This window comes from Anser anser (assembly GCF_964211835.1).
Source record: "Anser anser genome assembly, chromosome: 28".
In the NCBI taxonomy this organism is placed as follows: Eukaryota; Metazoa; Chordata; class Aves; order Anseriformes; family Anatidae; genus Anser; species Anser anser.
The window spans coordinates 1,294,503-1,310,673 of record NC_139749.1 but is presented as its reverse complement, the minus strand read 5'-3'; the positions used below and the strand labels follow the sequence as shown (position 1 = coordinate 1,310,673).

The following is a 16,171-nucleotide window of genomic DNA, read 5'->3' as shown; positions in this document are numbered from 1 at the left end:
GGTGCCTGGATCCCCTCCCAGGGCTGCACCCAACCACTGCACCCACGGAGCAGGGCAGGGACCCGGAGGTTTCTCTTCCAGCCACAGACACAGAGCCAGCATCAGCATTTAATGTTGGAGCAGCAGAACCAGCGCTCACAGCCTGTAGGATCCCCACCCTGGGGGTGCCAGTGCCCCCGACCCGTGCATGGCGCTCCCTGTCCCATCTTGCCCGAGCGCTCGGCTCCGCCACGGGGCACAGCACCGCGCCGCCTCGGCCACATCTTCCCGGCCCGAGCACGCGAGCAGCGTGGGGCCGCATATTCACTGTCTCAGTCCAGCCCCTGGCCAGCCATGGGCATCTCAGCCCCGTCACTGCCGCCGCCACAGGTAGGTCTGGATGGAGCTGGCCGGAGCCACGGCCTCAATGAGGCCGACCACGTCAGCCAGCCCGAAGGTCACATTTTGCAGGGACCTGGAGGGTGAGGAGGGGCAGCAGGGTCAGGAGGACCCTGCAGCAGGTCCTGAGCGCCAACAGTGCACGAGGCCCAGCAGGATGGGTGCGCACGTAACGGCCTGGCTGGCTGGGGTCCCGTGCTTGCAGGCCGGGCTGCGTCGCTCACCTGTTGAGGACCACCACCACCACGGCACCGTCGGGGCGCACGAAGGCCGAGTACTCCAGGTCGGTCTTCTTGGACTCTTTGGAGGCGACGAGCCCCACGCGCTGGGAGCCCTCTGGGATGAACTTACTGCACGAGCAAGGCCAAGAAGCAAGCCCAGGAATGAGGTCAGACCCCAGCAGAGCTCTCTCAAGACGTCCTGCACGGCTCTCCTCCCAGCAAGCTGCTGCTGTGACCACAGAGCTGGAGGCCAGGCAGCTGGGGAGCCCCAACCCACCTGAAGTGCCCCATGTGGTAGAACATGGGCTGCTTGTAGAAGACGCCTTCACTGCTGTCCACGATGACGGGGCTGTCCACGTAGTTCTTGACCCAGTTGGGGCCCCCCTCCAGGTCCAGCGCCAGGTTCCAGTCGGTCCAGCCGGCCACAAAGTGGTTCAGGTTCTGCAACGGGACAGCACAGATGTCTGCCCAAGCAGCAGGGCGATGAGGGGAGAGGGGGGTGCCAGCACCCCCCCCGGGGGCCCACCATGCAGGGCAGGGCAGGCTCTCACCGTCAGGATGCTGTGGCTGTACTGGTTCCCCCGCTCCCAGCAGCCCAGGATAACATCCCGCTCCCAGAAGTGGGCCCCGATGCATGCCTCCGTGGCCAGGATGAAGTAATCCGGGAAGAGCTCATGAGTGGGCACCACGGTGTCCTGTATGGGACCGATGAAGTCCAGGTACCAGTGGATGCCAATGCCGTGGACGTAGCGAGCTGCCTGTTCGTCCTCCAGCACCTGGAAGGGACAAGAGTCGGCCAGCGCCAGGTGCCGGGGGGCAGCACGCCAGCACCCGAGCCCCAGTGCCGCAGGACGGAGCAGCCGAGCCCTCCGTAGGGACGCACGCCCCAGCGGGACCGGGCTCAGGACCCCCTCTCCTTCGCTGCGCTCACCACTTTGGCCCAGTGCGGGAGGTGGAGGCGGTTGTCATCCAGGATGATGAGCTGGACGTTGCGGTGGGAGCTGTTGGCCAGCGCGGGGCCCAGGTCCCGCGCAATGAAGTCCCGCTGCTGCTCGGCCGTGAAGCCCAGGCACTGGAAGGGGTAGTTGTTGATCAGCCCGGCCGAAGGCTCGTTCTCGGCCGTCACCGCCCAGAAGGTCAGGTTGTGCTTGGCGTATTCGTCCAGAAAGCTGAGCGCAAGGGAAGAGGTGTGATCCAGGGATCTCCCCAGCTCCACCGCCGAGGATCCCCTCGGCGTCTCCCCCCGTCTGCGCCTCTGTACCGCACGAAGTAGTTGGCCCAGGTCTTGTGGTACTTGTCCCCCGCCTGCCCCTTCAGCGTGCCTTTCCCAACGAAGGACTCGCTGGTCTTCATCCAGGCCGGGGAGGTCCAGGGGCTCGCATACAGGGACAGCGGCCGTTTGGCCATGGCCGAGGCTCGGTGCAGGATGGGGATCTGCAGCACAGGGCAGAGAGAGTGGCTCAGCTAAAAGCCCCTGTGCCCCTTCCTGCGTGACCCCTCGCTCCCGCCCACTGCTCACCTTCAGCTTCGTGTCCTCATCCCGCAGGCTGAAGTGGGTGAGCTCGTAGTCATAGGGGACGTCGTCGTAGGTGTAGGCATGGAGGGAGAAGTCACAGCTGGCCATGGGGATGCGGACGAGGTTGTACTCAAGCCCTGCCAGGCACAGAGGGGTTGGGATGGGCAGTGGGACAGGTGGGCTCCAAGTCCCATCGGCTCCCACACAGCAGCTCCCGAGGGTCCCCATCACCAGCCCCTCTGCCTTCCCCACGACTCCTCACCTTCCTCAGAGAAATAGGAGCGCAGGAGGTGGTCCTGGGCTCTCTCGGGCAGGGAAAGGATGTTTATGGCAGCCGAGTCAGTGACAGAGCCACCGAATCCCTTTACCTTCTGGTACCGCTGCGTCGTGTCCACAGTCAGGACAAGATCTGCAGGGGAAGAAACCCAGCGTGACAGAGGGTTGTGGGAAGGGCTGGGCCCATTTCCACCAGCCACAGCAGGTACCTGGGGCACGGAGGCTGCGCTGGAAGCTCCCCTCGCTGCGCTCCAGCCGCTTGCCGGCCTTGCTGCTCTCGTACTTGACGTAGGTTCCCGGGGCCGGCAGGACCACGGGGTCCAGCGTGTCGCAGTACGTGGCATTGCACACGCACACCATAGAGTCACGGCCAAAGTACTTGGGGCTGCAGGGCCGGGCGCCTGTGGGCACGGGCAGATGCTGGAGGGGGATGCTCCCTAAGGGGCTGCGGCCTCTCGAGAGCTCTCCCTGTGCCTTGGGGTGCTCCCTAAAACCCTCCAGCCCTGCTCTCCCCACCCTACCCGCACCCCAGAGCCCCCCAGAGCCCTTGCCACCCCGCCATGTCCCTGCACTCACCTGCAGCCCTGGGGACCACCTGGAGCAGCAGCAGCCAGCCCAGGACCCCGGCACGCTGGGCCCACATGGCACTGCCACGTCCCCTCGGCTCGGGCAGACCCGGGGGAGCAGACTCTGCAAGTTAGGGGGCACGCCGTTAGGAACCCCTCGAGCAAACCCCAAAAGAGCCGTTCGCAGCTGTGCTGGCACCGCGTCCGCGCTCGCTGCCAGGCCGCCTCCGCAGCGCCAGTGCCAGCCTCGCCTTTAAGGGGACCCGAGCTTCCCGTCCCTCCCACGCCGCAGCTCTTCTTCCAGGAGCAAGATGGGGACAGGGCGTGATGGGGACAGGCCGCGGCCCATCCCGCACGCGTGCCTGGCACGGCAGCGTCTTGCTCAACCGGGGTCACGGAATCACGGCACCACGGGCTGGGGTGGCGGGGAGCTCAAAGTCCCCGTCGTTCCTGCCCCCACCATGGGCACCGCTCCTGCCCCCATCCCCATCCAGCCCCCATCCCAGGCTGCCCCCATCCCCATCCAACCCCCAGCCCCACCCAGCCCCATCCTGCCCCCACCCCCATACAGCCCCCAGCCCCGTCCAACCCCATCCTGCCCGCAGCCCCATTCAGCCCCACCGTGCCCCCAGCCCCACCCAGCCCCATCCTGCCCCCAGCCCCATCCCGCCCCCAGCCCCCCCAGCCTGGCCTTGCTCCCCCCATCTCCCCCGGGCAGCCTGCGCCGGTCCCCGCCCCCCCCCCCGGGAAGGATTTGAAGGATTTCCCCCCGGTACCCGCCCCAAAGCTCCCCCGGTCAGCCCCGAGCCCTCCCCCCCGCTCCTCTCGCCGCAGCCCCGTGCAGAAGCCGCTCCGCGGGGCAGGAGCGGGGCCGCCCCGGCAGCAGCAGGGCCCCGCAGCCCGGTTCCCGTTCCCGGGACGCCCGAGGGGAGCCGCCCCGCCCCCCCCCCCCCGCCACCGGCGGAGCCCCGGGAGGAGGCGGCCGGGCCGCCCCGCGCTCACCCACCGCCGGCCCGGGGCTCGGCCCGGACCCAGGCTCCCGGACCCAGGCTCCCGTCCCCGGGCACCAGCCCCGTCCCCTCGCTCCCCGCCGGCCAGGCAGCCAACGGATCCGCCACCGGGAGCCGCTCCGCCCCGCCGCTCACGTGACCGCCGGTGTCAGCTGACACACCGGCACCGGTCCCCCCCCCCCCGGTCCCCACGGAGCCCCCAGGCGCCCATCCAGCCCCCCCCGGCCCTGTCGGGCAGGCGAACACCTTTATTTGGTTCTCTAGCGAGTGGCAGAGCAGCTGCAAGCGCCGCGGCCCGGTGGCAACGGGACAGGCCCCCCCACCGCCCTTACCGACCCCCCCCCATCTGTGCAGGGACCCCCGGGGCGGTACCGGGGCGGCGGGGGGCGCGGGGACACGCAGGCACGGCCGGTGCGGGACAGGGCTGGGGGGGCCAGGCACAACTGGCGGGGCTGGGACGTGGGTGCAGGGCCAGGGCGCTACCGGTATGGGGCCAGGGCACTGCCGGTATGGGACCTGGGTGCTACCGGTATGGGGCCAGGGCACTGCCGGTACGGGGCCGGGGCACGGCCAGCGCAGGGGACCAGGGACAGCAGTGGGGACAAGGCACGGGCACTGCGGGCACAGGCACAGGGTCGGGGCAGGGGACGGGGGCACAGCCCGCTTGGCCCCACAACAGCCACCCCAGGGGACCAGCCCCTCGCCCCCGACCCCGGGAAGGGGCCATGAGGAAGCCCCAGGACAGCGACACCAGGGCCCAGCCCCGCAGGTGGGCAGCAGCGTCCAGGAGCGGGGCCCTCCTGTCACCCCCCAGCTCCGGGGGTCGCTGCGGAGGCCGAGGCCGTGCCACGGGGCCAGCGACACCCTCAGAGGACGCTCTCCTTGCAGGTCCCACTGAGGCTCCGCGGGCGGCCACGCTCCAGCCGGCGGGCAGACAGGAGCCGGCGCAGGGACGAGGTGGAGCTCAGGTCCCCACAGCTCCGCAGGTGGATGCCTTCCTGGGGCTGCTCCGCTCCCGGCCAGGCGCTCCAGGGGACCTGCAACCCCATGGAGACAGGCTGTGGCAGTGCTTGCCCACCCCGTGGGACGACCTCCCGCAGTGGGAGGGGAGGCCCGTGCTTTTTGGGGAGCCCCGTGCTTTTTGGGGAGCCTGTGTGCTCCAGCAAGGAGGCTGGAGGCAGGCGGGCGCGCTGGGCAGGACAGCAGGAGTGGCAGGGGATGGCAGAGGCGTGCATGACACGCATACGCTGTCATTAAGGACAGACTCATTCCCATCGCGGCTCCCCAGGCTGCGCAAGGCCTCCAGTGTCCCGCAAGGGAGGGCTAATCCCAGAAAGCAGGAAAAGGATCATTACGCTCCCCGGCTGGGAAGTCAAGGCTGGGATGTCACAGCGGCTTCCTCGAGGCTGCAGTGACTCAGGAGCAAAGGCAAAGCCATTGCAACACACGGGGTTCCCACACTCACGGCTACAGCTGGTCAGGGCCAAGGGGAAGGGACGCATCCTGGCTCCCGGAAAAAGGAGCTGGCGTGGTGAGAAGGGCTGGGCAAGGGACGGTGCTGCGGGACAGAGCCCCCGCCTGCAGCCAGGGCCCCGACACCAGGACAGGCAGCACCCAGCCGCAGGGGGCCAGGGGAGCCAGGACCCCAGAGAGGCCAGCGCCGAGGTGCTGGCGGGTGGGAGAGGGCACGCGTGGGGCTCCCTGGGGAAGGGGAGCTGGGGAAGGGTGGGCAGGGATGCCCCGGCTGTCGGAGCCTACCTGCTTGTGCCCCTGGGGGCTGTGCCCAGGCACCTCCACTCCAGCTGCGGGGTTGCGCTTGGGTCTCTGCAGGAACCTGGCCACCAACCCGCGGGTGCCCCGGCAGACCTTCAGGTCCCCCAGGGAGCGGGTCGTTGTCTTCGACAGCTGCTGCGTCACCTTCTTGGACACCGGCAGCTTGTTCTTCCCCACGGAGCCAGCGCGGAGCAGCGGGGGCGAGTCACAGTGCGAACGGTGGAGCAGGCAGGCCTCCGAGCACAGCCCTGCAGAGACGCAGCTGTGAGGTACCAGGCAACGTGGCCCTGTCCCTGCAGTCCCTGTCCCCACTGTCACTGTCCCCGCAGCTCTGGGGACCCTCTCGCCTCCTGTCGCCTACCAGTGGGCACAGAAGCACATGCAGATCTCCAGCATCCCATCGCCAAAACGGGTGGTGCTGACCCCTCAAGGGGCTGCCGAAACCCTCCCCCTAACCCTCCCCAGTGTTCCCGAGTGCCCTGACCTGTATCTGCAGAGGAATTGGACACGGTATCCTCCAGTGCTTTGGTATAAAGTACTTCCCTGAAATCTGCTGGAAGCACAAAGAGCACGTTCAAGGTTTGGCGCTGTCCTGTGCTGCTGTGCAGCCCCACAGCTCCAGCCAGTGCCCCCGCCAGGCCCAGCACCAGCATCCCCATCCTCCCAGCCAAGCACTCCGTACCTGCCTCTCCCCCATCCCCCAGAGTAGCCGCCAACCCCAGCCCAGCTTTAACCCTGCCCGGCCTCAAAGAAATGCAGCAAACCCCACGGAGCATCCCAGCTGCACCAGTCAGAAACCGCTGCACACATGTCCCCGTCTCGGCAGCCGTTCCCACCTACCGGTGTCACCAACCATCAGGACACCGGGGTCGCTGTGCGATCTCACGAGTGGCCGCTGGCTCAGCCCCGGGGCTGGAGACGAGGGGCAGGAGGTCTCGCTGTTGCGCCGTGGGTGGAAGAGGCGCCCGCTGCCGGGTCCTGCGGAGCGGCTGCCCCTCTGCCCCTGCAGCGAGCTCTTGTCCTTGAGCCGCACCTCGGGGAAGCAGGGCCCGATGCAGCGGGCCAGCCCCTCCAGGCGGTTGCAGCTGTGGGTCACGGCTCCCCCCACCAAGATCCCGTTGTGGCCAGGCTCTGCTGTGGAGCAGGAGTAGGAGCGCTCGCCACGTGCCCGGGGCTGCGGCGTCTCCTCGAAGGGCCCCTGCAAGCCCAGCGTGGGGCTGCGCGCGTGGTGGCTGCACTGCACGCAGTCCACGCTCAGGCAGTAGTCAGCGCGGCTGCGCTGGATGGAGCGGAAGAGGACGTAGTCCACGGAGCGCATGGAGCCCTGGAGCTCCAGCAGGCATGAGTCCTCCGAGGGGCTGCTGTCCCCGGGGATGTCCACGATCTCAGACATGATCAGGGACCCGCTGTCCATGGACACTGCAAGGAGAAGAGCGGGCGTCAGCAACGAGCTTGCTGCAGAGGGCAGCTCCTGCAGCGCCGGGCCCGGCCCGCTCCCTCCTGCCCCGTGCCCTGCGCTTCGCAGCGGGGGTGCGCAGACAAGGCTGCGCTCACCTTCTCCGCTGAGCACGATGGAGGGGACGCGGTCGCAGGTGCAGGCGTGCGAGCCGTCAGTCAGCTGCGAGTCGAACAGCGTGGCCTGCAGGACAGCACCATCAGGGCACAGGCAGGGCAGGAGCGGAGCCGCGCTCTGCCCACGGCCCTGCGGCTCCCACCTGGCTGTCCCCACGCAGCCCCATGACAGTCTCGTAGGAGGGGGGAAAGTCGGTCGGGTAGAGAGGCACAGGGCTGTCCATGGAGCCATTGTAGGTGATGCTGAAGAGGCAAGAGGAGAAAAGCCACCTCAGGTAGGACAAGCTCCGTTCGGTGACAAACGGCCCCCCCCTGCTCCTGCACCAAGGCGCGCAGGCCCAACTACACCGGCCTTGCTCCCTGCCGGGTACCTCTGCGCGTCGGTCTCGGAGCTGCACGTGTACTCGGGTGGGTAGTACGGGGGGGGTGGCACCGGAGGCACGAACTCCTCGAAGTCCAGCATGCTCTGCAGAAAGGTGTCGGGGGGCGACGTGCATTCCAGCGTCACGGAGTTGGAGCGCTGGGGGACCAGCTGCAGGGAGAGGGAACAAGGAAGAGCTGGCACAAGGGGCAGACCTTGTCCAGAGATCCGGCAGGAGCGCACGTCCAGCTCCTCTTGGTCCCCGCAGGGCCCCTGGGCCACGTCCTGCCCCGGCCCCCTGGTGGCCCAGCCAGCCTGGGGACGCTGCCTAGTCCCGTGTCCTCCCGGGTCAGGGCTGGGCCTCACCACGTGGACGATATCCAGGGAGAAGATCTGGATGCAGCACACGACGGCAGAGAGCGTGCAGATGATGGTGGAGAAGACGGTCAAGCCACAAACGCTGAAGAGGAGATCCTGGGGAGGAGCAGGACGAGCTACGGACGCCTGCAGAGCCTGGAGGGGTGCGCAGCTGCTCTCCGAGGAGCCCTCACCCACCTTGAGTGCCACGCGGATGCTCCGGCAGTCAGGGTTGGGGAACATGGTCAGCATCTCGTCCTGCTGGCTGCAGGAAGCAGGCGCGTGCCCTAGGCGGGTCTGGCAGCAGATGCACGAGTCCTTCTCCTGGGGACGAGGAATGCCATGAGGGACCTCCAGACCCCGTGCTCTCTCCCAAGAGCCACCAGAGAGCCCTGTCACCAGCTCCCCACGTCCTTGGAGCCCTGCAGCTGGGGACGATTCGCTGTGCCACGGCCTCTCCGCCTTGTCCAGCCTCACCCTCTCGCAGGCCTCCAGGGACTTCACCAGCTGCGCGTTCTGGCAGGACAGGATGGACCCGGCCAGGCTCAGCATGACACCCAGCACCGACAGCAGCGTGAAGAAGGTGATCTGCAGCAGGGAGGAGAGGGCCTGAGAGCTGGGCAGAGCTCGCAGCGCAGGGAGCCGAAATGCGGGCACGGCCACGAGTGCGAGGGTGGTGGTGGGGGGCACACGCGGCCCCCTCCAGCCTGCCCCAGGACATCTGCAGAGGGGAGGGTCCCCACGACACCTACCACCAGGGTGAAGGGCCGCTTCCAGGAGACGATGCCGATGAGCCCGGACAGCGCCAGCTGCAGACACATGCCCAGCAGTGAGGATGGGGAGGGGTCCCTGCTGGGCAGCGTGGCCCAGAGCAGCCCCCCCCTGCCTGGGAAGAGCCCCCCAAGCCTTGCTGGCCCAGAGCTGGCCCGGGAGCAGCAGGGCCATACGGACTGCTCCTGCGCCGCAAGCCTGGAGAAATTGCTGATTCAGGGCAGCGGAGAGCCCGGGGACTGCAGGCAGCTCGGTGCCGGGCAGCAAGGCCAGGCCCGGCCCGGTGCCGCAGGGTCACACCAGGGTCCTGCCCTCGCCCAGTGTCCGTGGCAGGCAGAGCGTCCCGCGGCACAGCTCGGGAGCAGGGCCAGGCTGCCCCGTACCCCTCCACGCTGCCACTGCCGCACCCCGCACACCCTTCCCCTGCCCCTTCAGGACAGGGCCGTGAGCACATCACCTCGATACGTCGTACCCCCCCCCAAGACACTGCCCTGGGGTCCCCATCCCTGACAGTCACCCCAGGGGAACCCCTGGGATTCTCCCGCGGTGCCTTGCGGCAGCCCCCGGCACAAGGTGGAGGAGCAGCAGGGCCGCACTCCCCCCAGGAACCGGCAGCGCATTCAGCATGGCGCCTCGGGAGCAGCGGGGACCCGGAGGAGCAGACCTGCCCCGGGCCCCTCGGCACGCGAGCCCCTGCCCGGCACTCACCGAGAAGCCAGCCCAGGAGGGGCAGGAGTGACGGATCTTGGCGGAGGGCGTGATGGTGGCTGCCACCAGGCTGAAGGTGACGATGAGGACGCCCAGGATGACCTGGATGAAGCCCAGCACCAGCAGGATCTGCAGCCAGGTCCTCTGGACGCGGAGGTGGGTGAGGCTGCGAGACGTCCGGCCGGTCAGCGAGCGGCTGGAGTCGCTGGGGGAGGGCATGGCGGCCCCGGGCAGCGAGCGGGAGCCGCCAGCCCCAGAGCCCCCTGGAGCTCCGGGGCCGCCGGTGGGACCACGCCAGGACGGGGACGAGCGGCCCAGGGGAAGCAGGAGCGGGCGCTCGCCACGAACAGGCCGGGCTCCACCTTTTGTCTCCCGGAGGATGCTGAGGGTGGTTCTTCCCAGCGCTGGGTGCTCGGGGCAGCGCCCACGGCCACGCAGGACCCGGGGCCGGTCCCGCCGCTCCCAGAGGAGGTCCGGGGGACGGCCCGGGAAGACAACCGGCCTCAGCGGTCTCTGCGCATCCCACCGCTGCCCTGGCTCGGGTCACAGAGCCCGCCCGGAGCTGCGGGCTGGAGGCAGCGCTCGGGCCCGGGGCTTCTCCTCTCTCGCCGGCCCCCCAGCCCCAGGGTCAGGCCGCCAGGCGCCGGGGCTGCTCCGCAAAGGCCGGGAGACGGGGCCGGGAGCGCGGCCCCGGGGCCGTGCAGCGGGTCCCCGAGGCGGCAGCGGCGGGCAGGGGCGAGCTCGGGGCTGCGCTCCCCCCCCCGAGCCCCCGAGCATCCTCCGGAGGCGGCGGGCGCAGGGGCCGGGCGCACGGAGCCCCGCGCGGAACCGGCCCGGCCTGGCCTGGCCCGACGCCCTCCCCCCCTCGACCCCCCCCCGAAAAAAAAAAAAAGAGCCCCGGTTCCTCCGGTTTCGCCGCAGCCGTTATCGGCGGCCGCGCCTCCCCGGGCCCCCCAGCCCCGGCTGCGGGCGGAGGGAGCGCCCGGCCGCCGGGATCCCGCGGGGAGCGCGCCCGAGCATCGCCCCCGCCGCGGCCTCCGGGGCCGCTTCCCGGAGGGCGGCGGAGTTGGGGGCGGGGGGGGGGGGCGCCGGTGCGGCGGCGGAGCGGGCGCGCCCCAGGCAGAGCCGGGCGGATCCGGGCACGCTCCCGCAGCCCCGCCGGGAGCCCCGGGATGCGGCTGCCCCCCCCCCCCCCGGCCCGCCCCTGCGCGGCACGCCGGGAGCTGTAGTCCGGGAGGCTCCGGTGGGGCCCGGCCGTCCCCCCCCCCCCCGTCCTCCCCCCCCGCCCTCCCGCGCCCCTCTGGCGCCGCAGCGGAGGCGAGGTAGGAGTCGGAGTCGGTTTATTTCTTAAATAAAACCTGAAGGCGGCGTGGCGTTGGGCACGGCAGCGCGAGAGAGGCCCGAAGGGGAGCAGGAGGGGAAGCAGGGACGGGGCCCAGCCCTGGGGGGGACGCAGGGCAGAGCCCCCCCCCCCCCCGCGGCAGGGAGCCGACCCCCCGGGGAAGGGCCGACCCCTTCCCACCAGCCCAGTTTCAGCAGGAGGGGAACCCAGCCGCATCCCCAGGTGGATGAAAGCAGAACTGGCGGCCCCCATCGCCCTGGGGATGGGGCTGGGGCCACCTGGGACAAGGGGACACAGGGCACAGTGCGGGCAGCGCTGCACGCAGGGACCGGCTCAGCTCCCCCCCCCGAAGGGAGGAGGGTGAAGCCACACAAAGAAGGGACACGGCTGACTGAGGAGGGCCAGGGAGAGGGAGGGGGGCACTGGCCCCACAGCGGGCAGAGAGGAAGAAGGGAGAAGCTGTTCCCCATGTCCCCGAGGGCTGGGAGCGAGGAGGTGCAGAGGGAGCCCAAGCTGAAGAGGTACAAGGAACCTTCCTCAGCACCCAGCCCACAGGTAGGGTCCACCAAGCACCAGTCCCAGAGAGGGACTGCACGCAGGCTAAAGGCAAAGAGCCGCCATCAGAAGCTGATGCGCCACCGCTGCCTGTCCAAGCAGTGCCCTCCTCACGTCCCCGTGCTTGGAGTAGGCTCAGCCCAGCACCATGAAGGACAAAAGAAAGGGAACTGGATGGAGTCTGCCTCCCAGCTCAGCGCACTGGGGCAGAGCCAGCCCAGTCCCACATGAGCACTCCCCTGGGGAAGACAGGAATGATTTCTGGGCAGGGACTGAGGTCCTGCTTCAAAGGAAAGGCAGGCAAAAGCCTCCAGGGCTGAGCCAGCCCACGCACACCCTGGGACTGGACACAGGTGGGAACCCTCCGTGCCCCGGAGCACACAAGTGGCATCACCAGGTGGGGAAAGAGGAGATCCTGGCCAATAGAGGGGGGAAGGGCAGCAGCCATTTCAGTCCCTGTCACACACCCGGAGGAGACTCCTGCCCCCCACCAACTGGTGCTGGAAGGGAGGACAATGACTGGGCCACTGCACCTCCCCACCCTGCTCCTTCCCCCAGTCCGCTGAGGGAAGGGGGCCAGCACGAACCAGACCAGCCTCCATCCACAAGGAAAGGGGTTAGAGCAGCAAACGATTCAGGCACCAGCACTTCCAAGCTGGGATGAGGCAGCCTCTGACAGCTGATGCAGACACACGGGGATCCAATGAAAGTGCAACTTGCATTTCCTCTTCTTTACCAAACAGCCCACGTGTGAGGGAGAAGCCAGGGCCCCCACCCCGCTAGGGTGCCCGGAAGGCGTTGGTGGCTGCACCCGCGGCAGCGTTGGCTGCCGCTGTGCGCACCGCCTGGTTGGAGAAGACCCCTGCGGCAAACTCCTCCTGTGCCTTCTGGAAGCTGGCACCCGTCCGGCGGTACAGAGAGTGAATCTGCAAGACAGCAGCAGGCTCAGGAGCCAGTGCCCCAGCCCCATTCCAACACCAAATGCACAGAGCCGTGCTCCACGCCAGCCCAAACCCACCCGTCCCAGTGTTTCGCCCCAGCGTTCAACTCCTCACTCACCTTCTTCAGCATAATGATGCCCAACACAGCCACCGCCGTGAAGAACAAGGACACCAGGATCATCATCACAGCCACAGCCGTGTTCTTCCTCAGCGCTATCAGGCTCAATATCCAGCCGCTGTAAAACAAGCAGCGGCTGTCCCCGGATTCTCTCTTCCCCACCCGCCTCCTCCCGCTCCGGGGCGAGCGCAGCGCGTACCTGAAGCCCCAGTTGGGTATGCCGATGGCCTGCAGCACGTACATCACGTTCTGGGCAAAGAAGACGAAGAAGAAGACAAAGAAGTTGAACGAACTGTCACTCCTGGGAGAAAGAGACAGGCGAGGTTAGGCCAGAGAAAGCGATTCTCAAACCTTCCTCAAAAGCAAGGAGAACAGGCAGGCGCCAGACGTGCAGCCACCGGTTAAGGGACTTGTAACGGGGAGAAGGGGGAAGCAAGAGGAAGAGGCACGAGGCAGTACAGGGACCTCCAACAACGGCCACGGGAAAACACTCCTGGGACCTCCTTAGGACGGCCCCATCCAGAGCAAAACGTGTTCCTCACAGCGAGGTTCAGCCCAGGAGCACGTCTCTGAGACCCGTAGGGAACACCGACACGGAGCTGGGCCACCCTCCGCGCGCAGTCCTGCTTTAGCACAGAGCCCCGCTTCCCCCGCTACAAGCGCCAGCCTGGCAGACATCCCACCCCGCCGCTTTGCTGGCCAGTGAGCTCCAGCAGGTACACACCTGAAGGCTTTGTACATTGGCCTATACCAGCAGACGAAGGAGCAGGGCGTGTAGAGAAGAGCCCAGAGAATGGAGAGGCCGAACCCAGAACCTGACGAGGGATCCACGCAGAACCAGGCGAGCGAGGACAAGAAGTTCAGGAAGAGAGCAATGGTGCTGGCTGAGGGAGAGGACGTCGGTCAGGCCACCCGAGCGAGGCTCCCCGCTCCCCATGCCGAGAAATCATCCCCCTGGGGCCTGGGCACCAAGCTGCAATCGCAGCTTCTCCAGAGCGGCAGCATTCCCTCGCGAGTAGGAGGCTCGATCCTCTACCCGCTCCCCAGACCTCAGGTTCCACGCGGGGACTCACCCATCCAGAGGTAATACATGGTAGAGACGGTCTTCTGGAAGTCCGCAGGGATCTCCACGGGGATGTCCTGGTAGAAGCAAGGCTTCACGGGGCAGAAGGACGGCAGCGGGGGCCAGTTGTTCGGTCTCGCTGCGAAACGAAAGGAGGTGAGAAGCAGAGAAGAGCAGCAGCCGTGCAGAAGGGGCCCGAGGGGACCTCAGCCGCCACCCTGGGGGCACTCACCGGCACCGCTGCTGAGGGCGGCGTTCTGCAGCTCCCGCTCCCGCCGGTCCAGCTCCTCTGCCTTGCGGTTCAGCTCCTCCTGCCGCTTCAGCAGCTCGGCCGTGGCTGCCGCCGCCGAGGCCTGCGGAGGACACGCAGCCCTCAGCTCCCGGCTTCTCCCCCGGCCCACCCGGGCCGCCCGCCGCCAGCCCCGGTACCTGCGTCCCATAGGAGCCGTAGTTCCGGGGCTCAGTAGGGCTTGGTCTCCTCGGGGGCTGCGCGGTTCCCTGCGGCGGCGGCACTCCTGCGGCGGGCGGGGCCCCGGCCGGGGCATGGTACGGCGGCGGTGGAGGCTGCGGGACCGAGAAGGGGGCGGTGAGCCGCCGGTACCGCCCGGCCGCGGCGGGCAGAGCCCCGGGCAGGGCCACCGGGAGGCGGTCCCGGGGCACCGCGGGGCCCGGGCCCACCACCCCCGCCTCACCGCGCCGTTCTCGAAGGGGTTGTAGGCGTCCAGCGCCGCGCTCTCGGGGCCGGGCCGGTGCTGCACCACGGCGGGGTCCTGCAAGAGACGCGGCGGAGGCTGGCACCGGGAGCGGGACCGGCACCGGGGCCTGAAGCGAGGCCCTGGGGCAGGACGGAGCCGCCCCGCACCTGGAAGGGGTTGTCCGGGAGCACCGCGGGGCCACCGCGCTGCGCCATGGCCGCACCGGGACCGGGACCGCCCCGCAACTGCACCGGCGGCTCCGGGGAGGCCTCGCCGCAGGGGGCTCTGCGCCTGCGCGGGGCGGGGCGGAAGCGAGCACGTGACGCGGCCACGTGGCCCCAGGGTCACGTGCCGGTGAGCCGTTTTCTCTCCCCCCCTTCCCTTTTCGGTCGCTCTCCCCCGGCCCCAGCGCAGGGGCCGCTGGGAGCGCGTCCCCATGGCAACGCCGTCCCCATGGCAACGCCGGGATGGGGCCCGGCCTCTCCGAGGCCTACCAGGCCCCACCAGGCCCCACCGGGCCTGTGCCTCCCCCCCCCCACCCCCCGGGCCGGTTGCGCTGCACGCAGGGCCCCGTTGAGCCGGGCCCAGCACAAAGCCGCCCTCCCCTGCGGGTACCCAAAAGGCCTCAGCCCCAAAGGCAAAGGTTTGCCCAAATCTCACCGCTGCAGCTCCCGCGGACAGGCGAGCGTTAGCCCCAGGTGCTGCAAGGTAGCTGCTTCGCTACCCCCCCCCTCCCCCCGGCGATGCATGGCTGAATTCGTGGACGTGAAGGACGTGAAACGGTCGGGGATGGATTTGTGGCATGGCAAGCGGCTTGGATAATTAAAGTGGGGCCTCCCGGATCAGTTATTCGTAGGGATCGCTGATTCCAGCAGCTACAGGCAGCATGCCGACAGCCCCCTCCCAGAAAGGAATTCCTCAGCATCCCGAGGGCTGGGACAGCAGCATGAGAGAGAAATCCCCACCTGCCCTTAATTGCCATCCCAGACTTCAGTGCTTAGCGGCAACTACACCTCTCATCTAAAAATATTCCCTCCCTCTGAACGGAGGAGACTTAGAGTTACGCACAAAGCAGTGAGTTCCCCCCCCCTCAGCCCAGACAGCTGGCACCTCAGCGTGGTGCTCTTGGCTGGGAACTTAAAAGCTGTGGATTCAGATTTTGGACACCGGGGTGCTGTGTTTTTTGAAGTCCGAGAGACCGCAGATATTATTTGCTCAATTTAATTCTCATCCAGGCTCACCCAGGGGCTGGCTATGGACGCAGCAGGACCAGGTCTTCCCCACACTCTCGTTCCCTGGCACGCACCGCCTATGAGCTGCATGGCTGTCTGCCCTCTGACTGAGCAGTACCGCAGGAAGCAGGTAAAAGCTCCCAGCCCAAGCTCTTTAAGACCACAAGCGCGTGAAGATGAGCCAGTGTCGCTCCTTTTGCACCTCCCCCCCACTAACTCCAGGTGAAGCTGGTGTTTTCCTTTATCTCTTTGCATGATGACATGGACAGAGCCTGCCACAGACTGATGGCGCAACAGCAAAAGGGACACACTCGTGTAGAACAGACCATGTGTCTGCTGTTCCTGACGCAAGACTCTTCCAGACATGCGTGGGCAAAGCAGCAACACAGAGGTCCCATCAGGTCCGTGACTTCCCCCAGCAAATCCCATGGAAAAGTCCAAATCCCATGGAAAAGTCCAAGTCAAGGGCCCAGCCTCACAGAAAGGCACAGACAGCCCCAGTTCCCTGTGCTGGGCTACAGCGTACACCGTTGGGCCACCCACCGTAGGCATCTGGACAGCCATCGATCACCCTGTCCGTGGAGCGAGGGGGTTTCTCTAGTAAAGAAAAAGCACCTAGGCTGCTCCCTTCGGACCTTTTGGGCCTGCATTTACCACACTTATCGAAGTAGCCCCTGTTGTCCTTTTGCTAGAAGAAAGACTTGTTCCGTATACTA

General features: G+C 67.9%; 3 protein-coding genes across 6 annotated transcripts; all 3 read right to left on the bottom strand.

Moving 5' to 3' along the window:
• Positions 1-94: 94 nt before the first annotated feature.
• On the bottom strand, positions 95-4,105 carry GBA1 (glucosylceramidase beta 1). 2 transcript variants are annotated; one of them, XM_083813642.1, is made up of 11 exons: positions 3,960-4,105; positions 2,968-3,081; positions 2,601-2,792; positions 2,378-2,524; positions 2,119-2,252; positions 1,861-2,033; positions 1,531-1,768; positions 1,151-1,375; positions 877-1,040; positions 603-728; positions 95-454 (listed from the first exon to the last, which is right to left on the bottom strand). In XM_083813642.1, exons 2-11 carry the CDS (start codon positions 3,032-3,034, stop codon positions 352-354), a joined length of 1,569 nt encoding a protein of 522 aa, XP_083669768.1. In that variant the 5' UTR covers positions 3,035-3,081; positions 3,960-4,105; the 3' UTR covers positions 95-351. The 2 variants fall into 2 exon arrangements, with proteins under 2 accessions (XP_083669768.1, XP_083669767.1); XM_083813641.1 differs by having other exon boundaries at positions 3,964-4,099.
• A 90-nt stretch (positions 4,106-4,195) lies between these two features.
• Positions 4,196-10,361, bottom strand: ENTREP3 (endosomal transmembrane epsin interactor 3). 3 transcript variants are annotated; one of them, XM_083813638.1, is made up of 12 exons: positions 9,510-10,361; positions 8,783-8,839; positions 8,508-8,618; positions 8,229-8,354; positions 8,040-8,147; positions 7,684-7,844; positions 7,456-7,555; positions 7,295-7,379; positions 6,581-7,159; positions 6,225-6,290; positions 5,726-5,988; positions 4,196-5,004 (listed from the first exon to the last, which is right to left on the bottom strand). In XM_083813638.1, the coding sequence occupies exons 1-12, from the start codon at positions 9,726-9,728 to the stop codon at positions 4,834-4,836; spliced, it is 2,046 nt and encodes a 681-aa protein (XP_083669764.1). In that variant the 5' UTR covers positions 9,729-10,361; the 3' UTR covers positions 4,196-4,833. The 3 variants fall into 3 exon arrangements, with proteins under 3 accessions (XP_083669764.1, XP_083669763.1, XP_083669765.1); XM_083813637.1 differs by having other exon boundaries at positions 6,225-6,293; positions 9,510-10,360; XM_083813639.1 differs by lacking the exon at positions 6,225-6,290.
• A 471-nt stretch (positions 10,362-10,832) lies between these two features.
• Positions 10,833-14,549, bottom strand: SCAMP3 (secretory carrier membrane protein 3). Its single transcript, XM_083813659.1, has 9 exons — positions 14,391-14,549; positions 14,221-14,298; positions 13,958-14,092; positions 13,761-13,881; positions 13,539-13,667; positions 13,190-13,349; positions 12,665-12,766; positions 12,466-12,583; positions 10,833-12,332 (listed from the first exon to the last, which is right to left on the bottom strand). Exons 1-9 carry the CDS (start codon positions 14,436-14,438, stop codon positions 12,186-12,188), a joined length of 1,038 nt encoding a protein of 345 aa, XP_083669785.1. The 5' UTR covers positions 14,439-14,549; the 3' UTR covers positions 10,833-12,185.
• Between the last annotated feature and the right edge of the window lie 1,622 nt (positions 14,550-16,171).

Bases quoted from the DNA above. Each gene is read 5' to 3' on its own strand.
- GBA1 (XM_083813642.1), bottom strand. From the start codon at position 3,034: ATGTGGGCCCAGCGTGCCGGGGTCCTGGGCTGGCTGCTGCTGCTCCAG. The intron at 2,034-2,118 runs GTGAGCAGTGGG...CCTGTGCTGCAG, and splicing joins ATGAGGACACGAAGCTGAAG to ATCCCCATCCTGCACCGAGC. The intron at 1,376-1,530 runs GTGAGCGCAGCG...TGTCCCTTCCAG, and splicing joins TCCCGCACTGGGCCAAAGTG to GTGCTGGAGGACGAACAGGC.
- ENTREP3 (XM_083813637.1), bottom strand. From the start codon at position 9,728: ATGCCCTCCCCCAGCGACTCCAGCCGCTCGCTGACCGGCCGGACGTCT. The intron at 8,619-8,782 runs GTAGGTGTCGTG...TCCCTGCTGCAG, and splicing joins AGCGGCCCTTCACCCTGGTG to ATCACCTTCTTCACGCTGCT. The intron at 7,556-7,683 runs GTACCCGGCAGG...TTGCCTCTTCAG, and splicing joins TCCGAGACCGACGCGCAGAG to CATCACCTACAATGGCTCCA.
- SCAMP3 (XM_083813659.1), bottom strand. From the start codon at position 14,438: ATGGCGCAGCGCGGTGGCCCCGCGGTGCTCCCGGACAACCCCTTCCAG. The intron at 13,882-13,957 runs GTACCGGGGCTG...TGTCCTCCGCAG, and splicing joins ACGGCTCCTATGGGACGCAG to GCCTCGGCGGCGGCAGCCAC. The intron at 12,584-12,664 runs GTACGCGCTGCG...CTTGTTTTACAG, and splicing joins ATACCCAACTGGGGCTTCAG to CGGCTGGATATTGAGCCTGA.